This window comes from Lingula anatina, chromosome 4, assembly GCF_051362555.1.
Source record: "Lingula anatina isolate TDL-2025a chromosome 4, LinAna3.0, whole genome shotgun sequence".
NCBI classification, from domain to species: domain Eukaryota; kingdom Metazoa; phylum Brachiopoda; class Lingulata; order Lingulida; family Lingulidae; genus Lingula; species Lingula anatina.
In genome coordinates, this window is record NC_141770.1 from 12,085,460 (window position 1) to 12,101,332 (window position 15,873).

General features: G+C 36.8%; 1 protein-coding gene across 5 annotated transcripts; it reads right to left on the minus strand.

The window, feature by feature from the left end:
- Positions 1-516: 516 nt before the first annotated feature.
- LOC106161567 (methyltransferase-like protein 27) lies at positions 517-15,608 on the minus strand. 5 transcript variants are annotated; one of them, XM_087011858.1, is made up of 6 exons: positions 15,472-15,604; positions 4,767-4,927; positions 3,789-3,905; positions 3,320-3,455; positions 2,523-2,615; positions 517-2,228 (listed from the first exon to the last, which is right to left on the minus strand). In XM_087011858.1, exons 2-6 carry the CDS (start codon positions 4,890-4,892, stop codon positions 2,044-2,046), a joined length of 657 nt encoding a protein of 218 aa, XP_086867984.1. In that variant the 5' UTR covers positions 4,893-4,927; positions 15,472-15,604; the 3' UTR covers positions 517-2,043. The 5 variants fall into 5 exon arrangements, with proteins under 5 accessions (XP_086867984.1, XP_013394016.2, XP_086867985.1 ...); XM_013538562.3 differs by lacking the exon at positions 15,472-15,604 and adding an exon at positions 6,022-6,099; XM_013547323.2 differs by lacking the exons at positions 517-2,228; positions 2,523-2,615; positions 3,320-3,455; positions 3,789-3,905; positions 4,767-4,927 and adding exons at positions 9,907-10,625; positions 10,946-11,038; positions 12,155-12,290; positions 12,671-12,787; positions 13,914-14,077 and having other exon boundaries at positions 15,472-15,608.
- Between the last annotated feature and the right edge of the window lie 265 nt (positions 15,609-15,873).

Below are 15,873 nucleotides of genomic sequence, written 5' to 3' on the forward strand. Positions count from 1 at the left end.
CCCACCCAAATTTTTGCCCTACGTTTTTTAGTTTTTCTTGGCGCAGATTTGACTTTTTTGGACAAAATTTATCAAAAATTCATTAGGCAACAATCGATTTTTTTGTTCTGTTCGATTCCAATGTATATTGCACTTAGAATGTATGGTTATAAACCTAACTTTTGGGCAAAATTCATTAAAAAAATAATGAAGCGGGATTAAAAGATTAATTTTGTTTTATCAGATTCTAATCAATACCGACATTCACTGAAATTAACAATGCAAAATAGTTAAACAGTTTCAATAAAATATTTTAAAGGCACCAATATGGCTACGAATTACTTTTTCTATTTTAAAAAGCGTTTATGAGGTTACAACTATTCAAACCAAAAGATTCGGTAAATTTTATGAAACTGCTGAATGATAGACGCAGCGCGATTTCTTATTCAAAATTTGGAGGCATTTTTGGGTAAAATAAATAAAGCAATTCCACATTACGACGACAAGAAGACCGCGTGTATACAGATGATGAATTAGTTAATTTTTTAAAATTTATTCACATTACAATTATATAAATCAATGCAGATAACAATAATGTTTTTCTCAACATGAATGTATTTACTGCTATGTACTATATGATATGAATTAATCTTATGAAGCCATGTGAAGTTATAGACTGGGACAAAAAATTGAGGTTGGTTTCATGGTGTAATGACTCGGTTGAATGATTTATATTAAATGACAATAATAGCACGGTTTCACTTACATGTAAATCAATCACAATTCTTTTTATCACTAGTTTCTTGGTGACGCATATCCTATCTTAAATACGCCTGTCTTCCATTCACTGTACAACATCAACATTATGCTACCAGTACTACCGCGTTCGTTGTAAGCCCCTCCACTTCAACCTCAACCTTCAACATTCCACAAAGTGTCATTTTCCGTACAAAAAGCAAAAGACAAAGATGAACTGTTCCCAACCTGGTGGAAATGACCATCTTTTTCGACATTGGCCACGTGGTTGTTTGCTTCCTGTTGCACCCGTTTTATTCCCCAGATCAAATGACATCAGCACGAAATGTCTTAGACGCAAACATCTTCCACACATGTAAAACAAGTGTCTTATATCCTCAGTATCACTGCCGTCTTCACCGTCCCATGCTGCCCAAGGAATCTCTGTCTGTACTTTTCAACTTACAGTATGAATGTTCATGATTATTCTGACATCTCTGATAACTTGTCCTCCAATCTGGACGTTACGTAACATTCCATTCAGCCTACCACACAGAGAGTCAGCAGGTCGGTGATCCGATTAAAAATCTCTGTGTCATTTTCCAGTTGACAGGTATTCTAGGGAGACCTTCGTAAACTGCCACTGTTCAGATTTATGTCACATTCACAGCTGTCGCTGTTTTTCTAAGGTTTTGACTTTTATTTGTAAAGAAAATTGACAGTTTAAATGGAAACCTTTAGGCTTGATGCATAATTAAAAGTGTGTATGAACAACTAATAGTGGTTCTGCATGTACGGAGGAAAGTTGTAGTGGAAAATTCTACATAATAAAATAAATGCTGTGCTCCAAAATAGAATTACTTTACAAATGGCAAAACTTATACAATATTTATTACGAATTTCACATGCTTTGAAAATTGGAGATGGCTTGCCAAAGTCGAAAATGATGATGACGTATTTCATAAACGTGAAAACATTTTTTCAAATCTACGTTAACTATTTTGTCTTTTAAAACATTTGAACTTCTATCTTGACAAAAAATAATAAACATATATCATTTATTGTCACATGCTAACAATTCCAGAAAATAGATTGCGAGATATAACTTTAACAGCAAGTAAAATTTATTAGATCAATGTTTGTGAAGTTAACCGAGCACACGAAAAGAAGACGTAAAGAATGTCAGTCATATACTGACGTCATACTCTTCATTACAGAACCAATATGAAAGATGACTAAAAAGAACTTTCAAGTCGGTTGTTATTTTAACAAAATATTCTAACTTCAATTCCAGATAAAGACAGTATTGATAAAAAAGTACTCGGCACTTCACAGGATTTGATAAGTATACACAATGCCTGCAAATTCCCCTTGGTATTCTGGTACTCTCTTTCTCTCCAACTTCCTCCACAGGTTATCGTCTTCGTGTATCTGCAGCCAGTCATCAAAACTCTTCCCTTCATGTCCGACATGTGGGAGGTGGACCTCCCGCGTCGCTATGATCACGTGGCCGCCTATCATAAAAAGCGGATTTTACGCTAAATAAACTGTTTTCGTCAAAACCAATTTAAAAATGAGCAGAACATTCCAGAAATGACATAATCTGATTCAAGGCCACTATTTACTAAGTAATGAAGATGTCAACACGGTGTGTTGGTCGCTAACCAGCTCGAGTTGCAATAAACCTTAACACGGCCAAAAAATTGTACGTTTAAAACGACAAAAGATCTTATAAGGTATTATGTGTAATGTGGGAAAGTGCCTAGCCAGTACAAGAGACTACATGTGTATATATACACCTCCCCTACCTGGTTTGGTTATACGTATCAGTTCTGGCAAACAGGCCGCAGTGGCATGACCAGGTATTATGGTTCCAACACACACTGTACACGTGTAATGTGCTGAAAATTAAACCAGCAAGACCTTAATTACTTATATTCAAGTTGCTTTCCTCTCTCTCTCTCTCTCTCTCTCTCGTTTTTCCGCCCTTCTCAGTGGACAGAGCTGGTGCCAATCGCAGGTCGCTGGTTGATGGAATTACCATTGGAATTAGCAACAAAGTAAACACATTTTATCAAGAAGGTTCCCCTTTCGGTTTCAGAGTTTGCCGGCCATTTTTGCTATAAACAATAACTAATTTTTGTCCTTAACAAAGGTGACGGAAAATATACGCTGTCAGTAGGTTTAATCTGAAACCTGACTAATTATCAATTTCGTAATAATGGCCATCATACACACAAAACATCCAAGCGGCAAACTGCCTTCTCTATGTGTGATTCTGTGTCTGAAGTTAAAAGGCTGGTAAAGATTAAACAAATAGGGAATTATTCCAGATATTTTACAAAAATAAAAACCACACAAAATGCATGCAATTATCCACTTTAACAACTCTAGATCTGCATGCCCTAGCAATTTTGATACAAGTTGTAAGACAAAATCTACTCACCATATGAGTAAAAAATACGGAAAATTAAGGATAATGCAGCTCATTGTCGAGAGGTAGCGTCCCAAAAACGTAACGGAGTTTGTAAAAAATTTCGAACCTATGTCGCTGGCGTAAAAAAGTAATAAAGCTAATACGAGAGAGCCGCCTTAAGTTCACTACCTGTGGGTATGTCCAACTTGTCTGGTCCCAGATAAGCACAAATGTACTTCTTATAAATCCCTTTCTCCTTGGCAACATCTAACATATCTTGGCAGCCATCAAGAGCGTCGATGTTAGTAAAACCGGCAGATTGGAGCTGAAAAATAAAAATGTAATATAAAATATTTAGACATAATAGAGAGTATGAGTATTTCAAACCGGCCGTAAATTCATGATGGCAAAATGTTAGGAATTATTCTCTATCGTGGTGTCGTGCACAAACAAAACCGATTGAAAGTCGGGTAATTACAGTTTTTACTTTTATGTAAAAAAAAAAACAAATTCAATATACACCCCCCCTCCCCAAGAAAGGAATAGAGAAAGAGAGAGAGAAAGATGGTTTTTGCAATAAAGCCTTATTACACCTATTATTTCTTTTAATAAAATTTAAAAAAGCATATATGATATATTGTGCTATGAATACTGATACCTCTTTCCCCACACGCCCTGTGCCAGCGCCGGCGTCCAATATTAATGCTTTTCTGTCGTCACCCAAGACGTCTTTGACAACCTGGGCCGCGAAGATAGGTGCCTTGGACTGAACTTTCTGCAAAGATTTATTTCGTGACTACAATATAGCCTTGTCATGGTACTGTCCCTGTATTTCTTGGAAGAAACAGCTGTCTTGAAACTCTAAAGGGAATAACCGAGGCCTGTTCCAAAAACAATTAAACTCAAAACATTTTGGCAAAGACGGTGAAGAATTTTAGGTTGCGTTTCACAAAGATTTCCCAGGGCTTCATGATGACTTTGATATTCTCCAGGTACATTGTAAGCCCTGGATCAACTTGGCCAAGGTCTTTATACATAAAGTTGACGATATTTACTTCGGATGGTCTTATTACATAACTGCATATATATTATATTGTAGGCCAATCGTTCGTAAACTTCATATAGATTTTTCTAAGTGGATTGAAATATAATATTTACAAACTGGATATGCAGACAAATTGATGAAGCTATGACCTGACCTCTTGCGTCACGTCACACGCATACGCAGTCAGCGTCGAAGCTACGCAAGTTGCAATAATTACGTTAAACATGCATTGGATCACTTGCTGTATTGGATTAAGATGTAATCACACACGAAGTTTCTTTCAAAAAGCCGAATATGCTTTTATGCTTTTGTGCGGTATATATATATATGCATATCTTTCTCGAAAGTGTTTCAAGGTACAAGTCAATTGTCTTTATTTTCTAACAAGATTAACTAGTCAAGACTCTCCAAGAAACGCCGTGCAGGCTCTGAAGAAAGCTAACTTTTCACGTGTTGTTGAAAACGTTATAACAGCCGAAGTTTCCTTTAAAAAACTTTTATTGTTTTGTACCAGCTTCCTTGGCGGAGGTTCGTTCTCTCAGAGTGCTTTTCTAGTATTAAAATGTCGAGTTATGTTGTAGAAAAACTTACTATCATGCTTTGGTCGTATGAATTGGCCCAGGATTTATACATATCCATAACTTGCTCAGCAGTTATGCCTGGAGTGGTGATTGAATCTACAAGCTGCCGGTCTTTCTTGGCATCAGCTGACGTCATTTTTTTTAATTTAGGGGTGTCAAATCTGGAAGATACTGGGTGAAGAACAAGAATGAATTTAAGAAAATACACAGTGATTAAATGTTTTTCTAAACAAATTATGCTTGCCGCGAAGTGCCCGTGCATACAAAAGATAGTTTATCGTCAAATGACGCAACTTTTTTTGCGGTTCAAATGATTAATGTGTCAACTCTAACCTAACTTCCCTGCTGGAGGTACAATCATATACACGGTTGTTATTTGCCAAATACGGGGGTGGGAATCCAAACCAAAAATACAGGAGTGTGTTTTAATATATTCCGAAGGTTCGCTACGCCAAAGGTCCGCTATGGACACATTCAATACAGTGGACTTATCTGTGGATAAAATATGGCGACCCACTTAAATGCTTGCCGTCTGATCATCTAATAGCCACTGAATAGATTCTCCACGGAGATAACGCAACAAGTTTTCAAGTGGGTCGGCCATATTTGATCCGCGGACTAGTTTGTCCGCCATTGTGAATGCGTCCGGTGTTCTGAGTGTCCTCTATGGCGACAGTTCGCTGTTCAGAACTAATCGCACATGTTCATGTACAGATAGAGAGCAAAGATAACAAAGTATATAAATAAACAAATGCCTAGTGCTAATGTTGTAAAAGTGGAAGCGTTCTAGGCAAAATGCAACAGTCGGTATGTGCCAGGGTATAATTCTCATTGCACGTCAAGCATTATTACAGCAAAGCATAGGAAGGTGTTTAACACATTATATCGCGCTATAAGGTTTGACTCTTAATTGCTGTTTTAAGGAGTTATCTGAGCAGATCGCAAACGATTCAAATATGAGAGAACCTCCTAAATACGTTTCTTTGACACGGACGTCAGTGCTCGCCCCAATTACGCATAATACGCATAACCATAAAAAAGCCTTTGGAACATAGAGCTGACCCCAAAATACAGTGCGCTGTATAGGTTGCAGCTTATTCCTCACATTCCATCTCTTTCCATATGTTCAGTCAAGATGCACACTCATGGACACCCGGTGTGTGCAAGAGGGAACTTCATGTTTTGACTTTCTTCACGTACATTTATTGAGCATTCCTGTTTATATAGAAATTGAAACTGAATTTTAACGGTTCTTCTTCACTTACCCTGTTATCAGCTGTCCCGGTCCGGTAATACATATAGATCAAACTGACGTCAATAGATCACGTGACAACCGATATAACACATTTCACTATATACGCATAGTAGTTAAACCTGGGTGTCCTTGGGAATAAGTCTCCTGCCTTTCACTTATGGATACTGTCTGCTTGACACATTCACCCAAAACCAATATAGAGGTGCAATTGAGGTCCAATTTGGTTCAGTTTTGTTGTAGGGCATGTAGGCCGTTGATACGTATTGTCTGTGTGGTATCTACTCCAAATACTGACGCTGTCAATGACCCTAGTCACTTTTGAAGCGGCACACGCTTCGTCGTAGGCCTCTTCGAATTCAGGATGTCTGTAAACTCTGGTTTGACCAGTTGAGCGGTACAGGTGAAATCTGACCTCCATAAAGAAAGCCACGCGGTGTCATTGTTCTACCCAGAAATGGTCATGGTCCCCAATTCATTAGAGAAACAGACGACGCTGTTTTGCTGTTTACGATGGCTTCCTCAGAGGTCCTCTGGTATCCTATCCTGCTGAAAATAGGGTAGTGTTCGTTAAGAGCCTTGAAATACGCGTTTTGGTGGCAATTTGCCCCTAAAACTGTACGGACTGGGTGTTTTTTGTTTAGTTGCAGTAGCATATCCGGAAGGACAGTGAGATCTGTACCGAGGTGGTAAGATTTTGATACATTGGTATAGGTACATCAGTCTGGGCATAACCCTATAATACCGTGCGGACCATTTCTTGTGACACAATAATCTGTCTGGCACTTATTAACAAATTTGTATAACACTGCTTATGTCACGCACTGCAAAACCAACCGCTTGCATGCAAAATTTCAAATTCTTCGATGCAGTAGTTGCCGACCTATGGATACTTTTTTTTTTTTTTTTTTTTTTTTTTTTTTTTTTTTTTTTTTTTTTGTTTTTGACAGAACCAAAGGAGCACTACCCAATTAAATCAATGCATATTACACAATGGAGCAGTGCAACTGTGTGTTTTTCTTTTAAAAAGAACACATTGTTACCAATTAAATGTCAAGTCTGTGATTCACTGTCTAACCCCAAAAAGGAACATACGTTACTGTCACAAATGCAAAACGTCCAGTTGTGAAACGCTTCACTCACTTTGAAAATTCAGTCATCACTGGTTTTGTTCTTTGATTTATCTCCTGCAAGCATAACGTTGTAAACATTTATCATAATCTTCTGTATAGAGCAGTTAATTGTTTTTTTGAGCGACTTTAGTTTGCTTGTTACTGAATATTAAAAAAACAGGGAAAATAAACCCTACCAACAGAAAAATAAGCATTGTTTTAAAATAAATAATTTTCCCCTCGTGATCCAAATATTATATCAGAAATGTCAAACTATCATGGAATCACAATATATTTTTCGATCAGCAACAGAAAACACTGTTTTCTATTGTACCAAGTACTTGAACAAAATGAAACTTTTTGACAATTTTTCTGAGGAACATTCGTTACCTAGTATTAGCCATGACGCAAAGTCCCTTGAGTTGCAGTTTAAATATTTATAAAAACGTACCTAAGTCATATATAATTTACCATGACTGAATCATTACAAAATATACCGGACCTCAGTATAAAAATCAGCAATACTGTAAAGCTACCACATGTAATGGGATAGTGAGCAAGCTAGCTTTACAGTGTCCTGACACTCAGAGCACTCAGATTCTACGGAGAAACTGGTGATTATATCACGTACGTTGGAAACAAGAGGAGGCGTGTTACTTCATACGGCTTTTTAGGGATTATTAGATCCTAGTTTAGCCTTTCCAGATTACTATCTTTACACCAATCACCAGCATATTTAATCCATACACCTTGTTGCAATTGTATTTTTTTTAAATGGTGTTTTGTCCTTCACTTATAGAAGGACGCTTCTCGGGGTGTTAATTGGTGTTTACTTTACTATATTTATGAGAAGTCATCCAGAGTGTATACTATATTATAATGTGCAAAGTCATAATATTTATGCGCCAATACAATGATAAAATGAATTGAATTAAAGTGATATCTGTAAAGAAAGGGCACATGGAAAATCTGACCCGACTTCTGAAATACACCCTGCACCGTGTTTGCTAGTTGGAGGGTGGGGTGTGTGGGTGAAGGTATTTGTTTTCTTTGAACACCGATCTAGGTTACATAGTTACATCTGTCACAAATGGCGTATTATTATTATTATTATTATTTATGTTGCTAGAATTTAATCCAATGTGTTATTGAAATACCTTTCTTTTTTATGTCCATGATACACGTTTTTGAAAGGTGGCCAGTTAAAGTCTTTGAAAAGTTGTTGCTATGGGTAACCGTCCTGGCTTTTTACTTAAAAGTACAAAATGGAAAAAGTTATCGAATTTTAATTTATATCTGAAACCCGTGTGAGACAACTGTTCAAAAGTAACATTCAAGATTCGACAGGCACATCCGCTGTCTACCAGTAACTGTTGCACATCTACTGCAATGAGCAGAATAGTACGCCATGCAAACCACCCATCAGTGCAGGAAGGTGGAATGTACACGTTACGAATAAATCTTTTATAACCGAAACCATATTGGATAATGTGGCCTAGCACTGTAACTTTATTTGCTTAGTGAATAGAGAAAAGATTACATGATACTGTTTCATTGAGTAAACTAAAGAATAGTAAAAAGGGTCCTGATTACCTTGCGATTTATCTAATTATTTATTTATTTATTTATTTATCTATTTATTTATTTATTTATTTCAGCTACAGCTCTCAATTAACATACCTTTAAAATTATTCTGCAAATGTCTTTAGCCAATTGAAATAAAATGTAAAATGCTACTGATTCAAAAACTAAACTTTTGCCATTTGATATAAATACTGTACAACGGAAGAACTTTTTTCTTTCTTCTCGCTTTTTTTTTTAATTTGGGAGTTTAAATGTAAAAAATATTTTCCAAAATGTCGATTTCAATATCCCAAATAAGAGCTATGTAGTAAAAGAAATAAGAGTGCACATCACATTACACAGAATGGAATGATGCTTTGTAAGTGCAAAATCGCCAGACGTACTCTAGTATTTTGTTGAAGATTTATTAAGCCTATAAATATATAAAATACATAACAACGGGGATTAATTGCCACGTGAAAGAATTATTGTGCTTCATTTAAAAGCTTTATAATTGTAAGAATTAAATAGGTTTAAGACTTATAAAAATGTATCAAGTTAAATAATGAAAGCTACCGGCACATAAAATCGTTTGCTACCCTTAAAAACCAAAACCTAGACTCGCCCGTGAAAAAAAAATGTTGTGAGCTGGATCTGGATGGAACTGTCCCTCACACTGTAAAACATTACCCGTTTATTCCACGGTAAAATACTGGCAGCTGGGGTGCCAGTAATTTACCGCGAAAAAGCGGTAGCGAAATAGTCACCGTTTTTGTAATTTACCGTGAAAAAACGATAGTAAAAAATAGTACTGCCAACAAATTCTGGTACTGTACCGCAATATTATTATCATTATCATTAAAGAGAGACTAGAAATAATATTTTCAGTTAGTTACCGTTTATTTTCAGAGTATTTTATGAGAGAACAGTTTCATTAGCTCTGTATGTATTTTCATTCCAGGTGAAATGACCCTAGTCATTTACTCCCTGATGATGGTGACTGACAGTCACAGAAATATTGGAGGTAATACCCACATATTTTACAAGCTCTTGATAAAAAGAAAAACAGTAATTAGAGTATTTTATATTATGAACACTAGATAATCTTACTACATGTACATGTATACACTATCCACAGTCTCATGATACTACGAATTTCAAAACTGTTCTTCACGTAAGTCTGTCATGTAAGTCTCCTAAATAAAACTATTTGACAAATGGCAAAAGTTCTCCAATATTTATTACGAATTTCACATGCTTTGAAAATTGGAGATGGCATGCCCAAGTCGAAAATGATGATGATGATGTATTTCATAAAAGTGAAAACTCTTTTTTTAATCTACGTTAACTGTTTTGTCTTAAAAAATACTTGTCTATCTTGACAAAAAATAATTAACGTATACCATATATTGTCACATGCTAACAATTCCAGAAAATAGATAAATTATGAGGTATATAATCTTTAACAGCAAATTAAATTTATTAGAGCAATGTTTGTGATGTTACATGTAACCGAGAAATTTTGGAAAAGTAAGTTTTGTCCAACAATATTATTCAAACTTCCTTCACAGGCCTTTTGCGTTCATTCAACATAAACATGTAAAGAATGTCAGTCATATTCTGACGTCATACTCTTCATTACGGAACCAATGTGAAAGATGACTAAACAGAACCTTCAAGTCGCTTATACTATTTTAACAAAATATTTTAACTTCAATACCAGATAAAGTCAGTATTGATAAAAAGTCCTCAGCACTTCACAGGATTTGATAAGTATACACAATGCCTGCAAATTCACCTTGGTATTCTGGTACTCTCTTCCTCTCCAACTTCCTCCACAGGTTATCGTCTTCGTGTATCTGCAGCCAGTCATCAAAACTCTTCCCTTCATGTCCGACATGTGGGAGGTGGACCTCCCGCGTCGCTATGATCACGTGGCCGCCTATCATAAAAAGCGAATTTTACACTAAATAAACTGTTTTCGTCAAAACCAATTTAAAAATGAGCAGAACATTCCGGAAATGACATAATCTGATTCAAGGCCAATATTCACAACGTTATAAAGATGTCATCACGATTTGTTGGTCGCTAAGCATTTCGAGTTGCAAAAAACCTAAACACGGCCAACGGCTGATTAGAAAAAAATGCAGGTTTGAACACATATTGAAACTGTACGTTTGAAACCACAAAGGATCTTATGAAGTATTTTGTGTAATGTGGGAAAGTTCCTAGTCAGGACAAGAGACTAAACACCTCCCATACCTGGTTTGGTTATACGTATCAGTTCTGGCAAACAGGCCGCAGTGGCATGGCCAGGTACTATGGTTCCAACACACACTGTACACGTGTAATGTGCTGAAAATCAAACCAGCTAGACTTGAATTACTTCTATTCAAGTTGTTTTCTCGCCCCCTATTCTCTCTCTCTCCTTTGATCATACTCAAGGCTTTGTCTGCCCTTTCCAGTGGACAGAGCTGGTGCCAATCGCAGGTCAACAATTGGTCAGTTGGTTGATGGAATGAAATTAGCAAGAATGAAAATGAATTTGGCAAGAAAGGGCCATCCTCGGTTTCAGAGTTTCCTTGCCATTTTTTCTGTAAACAATACCAAACTTTTGTGAATCAACAAACGTGACGGAAAATATACGCTGAAACCTGAGTAATCATCAATTTTGTGAATATGACCACCACACAAAATATCCGGGTGACAGACTGAATTCTCTACATATTAATCCGTGTCTGAAATAAAATGCTGGTTAAGATTAAATATTCAAAAGCCAGATATTTTATAAAAAAAGAAAAAAAATCACACAAAATGTGTGCAGTATATTACGTCTCCAACGATGACAATATCCAGTTAACCAAACATGGAAAATTAGTCTATAGAGAGGGATAAAACAGCTAAACCTTTACAAATAAGGCCATACTAAATGGCGAGGTCCAGCAGCAAGCCAAAAACTTTACACACTTAAACCCATTCCAAATATATTATTGCTTACGTCATCAGGCGCCATACTAGTTATTGGCATGGCATTTGAGAACGCAACGTCAATATTCATGAGTAATATTAACACCTCGAGGCATCATAAATACTTGGTTTAAGTTAGTATGGCTCTATACCACCTTCAGGAGGCTCTCTCATATTTTAGAAACATTATTTCTTCCCTAGCGATTTTGAAAGAAATTGTAAAACAGAATCTACTCACCATCATGAGTAAAATACGAAAAAGGGGATAACCCAGCTCGTTTTCGAGAGGTCGTATTGGTAAGTCTGTGCGTTACGTCGTGAACATCCAAAAGTCACCGAGCGTTCTTCGCTAAATGCAACGTGTTGTTGACATATTCGTAATGTTTCGATCAAAATAACAACAATTATGAATTACATATTTTATTGCATGTTATATTTTGATCATTAGTCGCTGTTGTAAAATGTACTCAAGCTAATATCAAAGAGCCGCCTTAAGTTCGCTACCTGTGGGGATGTCCAACTTGTCAGGTCCCAGATAAGCACAAATGTATTTCATATAAATCCCTTTCTCCTTAGCAACATCTAACATATCTTGGCAGCCATCGAGAGCGTCGATGTAACTAAAACCAGCAGATTGGAGCTGAAAATTTAAAAGTAATATAAAATATTTAAATATAAAACATATTATGTGTATTTCAAACCGACCGTCAAATTCAAGATGGCAATATGTAAGGCAATATTCTCTATCGTGGTGTCGTGCACAAACCAAACCGATTGAAAGTCAGGTATTTACACTTTTTCCTTAATAACCAATTCAATAACACCCCCCCCCCCCCCAAAAAAAAAAAAAAAAAAAAAAAAAGAGAGAGAGAGAGAGAGAGAGAGAGAGAGAGAGAGAGAGAGAGTAAGAATGTGTTTGCAGTAAAGCTTCATTTCACCTACAGTTTATTTTAATAAATTTAAAAATCATATATAATATATAATATATTATATAATATATTGTGCTATGAATACTGATACCTCTTTCCCGACAAGTCCTGTGCCAGCGCCGGCGTCCAATATCAATGCTTTCCTGTCGTCACCCAAGACGTCTTTGACAACCTTGGCCGCGAAGATAGGTCCCTTAGCCAGAACTTTCTGCAAAGATTTATTTCGTGACTACAGTATGATACTGTCCCTGTATTTTTGGAGGGGATAGTTGTCTTTCAACTCTAAAGATGATATCTTGTCAAAGACTGAAGAAATTCCGGTTGCGTTTCAAAAAGATTTGACAGGACTGCATGCTGACTTTGATATTCTCCAGGTACACTTTAAGCCCCATATCAGCTTGGCCAATGTCTTTACTCTTAAGTTGACAATAAACTATTTACTAGAGAAGGTCTTATTACGTAGCTGCATATATACTGTATTGTAGGCCAATCGGTCCTAAAACGCATTTAGACAATAATTGATGAACCTCGACCTGACCTCTTGCATCACATGTCACACGCATACGCGATCAGCGTCGAAGCTACGCAAATTGTCACACACACATTGGATCACTTGCTGTATTGGATTAAGAGATAACCACACGCGAAGTTTCCTTCAAAAAACGAATATGCTTTTATGCTTTTGTGCGGTTTATATATATGTATATCTTTCTCGAAAGTGTTTCAAGGCACAAGTCAATTGTCTATTATTTTCTAACGAGATTAAAGGGATAATATCTCTTGTATGAGATCTATATGATCTAGCTAATAAAAACATTGTAAACAAATCACAGAAATGTAATATATTCCGTTTTACCACAGAAACCGCAGTTATAGCTATTCTGATATCTGAGCTTGTCATCGGACCACGTGACGTCCATAGAAGGCTATAGTCTGTAACAATCTCTTAAGAGATTATTACGAAAAAAAACTTTTTAGAAAAAAAAAAACAGGTACTAACTTTGAATGTAGATACGGATTCATTACCATTGGTAAGTATGGGAAAATTGTTGTTAACTTTAGGAAAATTCATTTTTTGGCCAAAACGCACAGTTATTATCCCTTTAACTAGTCAAGACTCTTCAAGAAACGCCGTGCAGGTCCTGCGAAATTAATTCGGATTTTGAAGAAAATTAACTTTTCACGTGATGTCGAAAACGTTATAACAAGCGAAGTTTCACATGAAAAACGAATAAACTCTTATATTGTGTGTACCAGCTTCCTTGGCGGAGGCCCGCGCTCTAAGAGTGCTTTTCTAGTATGAAAATATCGAGTTATGTTGTAGAAAGACTTACTATCATGCTTTGGTCATATGAATTGGCCCAGGATTTATACATGTCCATAACTTGCTCAACAGTTATCCCTGGAGTGGTGATTGAATCGACAACCTGCCGGTCTTTCTCAGCATCAGCCGACGTCATTTTCTTTGTTTTTTTTTTTTAATTTATGGGTGTCGAACCTGGAAGAAATTGGGTGAAGAACAAGAATGAATTTAAGAAAATACACAGTTATTAAATGTTTTTCTAAACAAATTATGCTTGCTGTAGAGTGCCCATGCATACAAATGATAGTTTATCGTCAAATGATGCAACTTTTGCGGATCAAATGATTAATATGCCAACTCTAACCCGCCCTCCCTGCTGGGGGTACAATCATATACACGGTTGTTATTTGCCAAATACGAGGGAGGGAATCCATACCAAAAGTACAGGAGTGTGCTTCAATATATTCCGAAGGTTCGCCAAAGGTCCGCTATGGACACATTCAATACAGTGGACTTATCTGTGGATAAGATATGGCGACCCACTTAAATGCTTGCCGTCTGATCCTCTAACAGACACTGAATAGATTCCCAACGGTGATTACACAACAAACATTCAATATTTGATCCGTAGACTAGATAGTCGGCTGTTGTGAACGCAGCCTATGAGCGCATTCAGTACAGCGGACTAACAGATCAGCGGATCAAATATGACAACCCACTAAAAAGCTTGCCGTTTAATTCCCGATTTGAAACTGAATAGATTCCCCACGGGGATTACGCAACAAAATTCAAGAGGGTTGGCCATATTTGATCCTCGGGTCTGTTAATCCGCTGTTCTAAATGCGTTCTTAGTCTGCTGTTTTTGAATGCCCTCTGTGACGAAAGTTAGCTGTTTAGAAATAATCGTAGGCCTACATTTACAGATGGAGCGCAAAGATACAGACAAAATACAGTAAACAAATGCCTAGTGGTTTCTAATGTGGTAAAAGTCGAAGCGTTCTTGGCGAAATGCAGCAGTTGGTATTCTTATTGCACTTCAAGCATAATAACAACAAAGCATAGGTGGGGGAATAACACATTATATCGCATTATGAATTATAATTCTTAGACAATAGTTGTTGTCATAAGGAATTACTCATGCGCGAAATCTGGGCAGATTGCAAAAAAAAAAAAAAAAAAAAAAAAAAAATCAGCCTTTTAAATATGTTTCTTTGACACGAAGGTGTCTAATGTGCACTTGCTCGCCCCAATTACGCAACTGATTTTTCGGCACATACTGTATGCGAGAGCCTCCTAAATATGCTTCTTTGACACGAAGGTATAGTGCTCGCCCCAATTACGCAACTGATTTTTCGCCACATAGAGCTGACCCCATAGTACAGTGCGCTGTATAGGTTGCAGCTGACCCCTCGCATTCCATCTCTTTCCATATGTACAGACAATACGCACATTGATGAAAATATGTGCAAGAGGGAACTTAATTCATGTCTTGACTTTCTTCGCGTACATTTGTTGAGCATTCCTATTTATATAGAAATTGAAGCTGGATTGTAACGGCTCTGAAAATGACCGAAATTATATTCACCTACCCTGTTATCAACTATCCCGGTCCGCTAATACATATAGATCAAAATGACGCTAACAGATCACGTGACAACCGATATAACGCACTTCGATCACTATGTACTCGGTTTAACCTGCGTGTCCATGCATCTCCTGCACTGTCTGCTTGACACATTATGTAATATATAGTAGAGGTCAGCGAGGTGATGACAATTTCATACATAAATTCTCACTTGACCTCTAAGGGGCTATTCACTATGAGCTAGGTCGCAATAGCTAGTGTGGAATAAGATTGCGTCCCCACCTTATCGTACTAGCAAGATAGATCTATCTCAGCGGGAATTCTACGGAAAAACTGGAGATTATACAAGTACAAGGAAACAAGAGAAGACGTGTTACTTCAGACGGCTTTTTAGGAATTATTATAG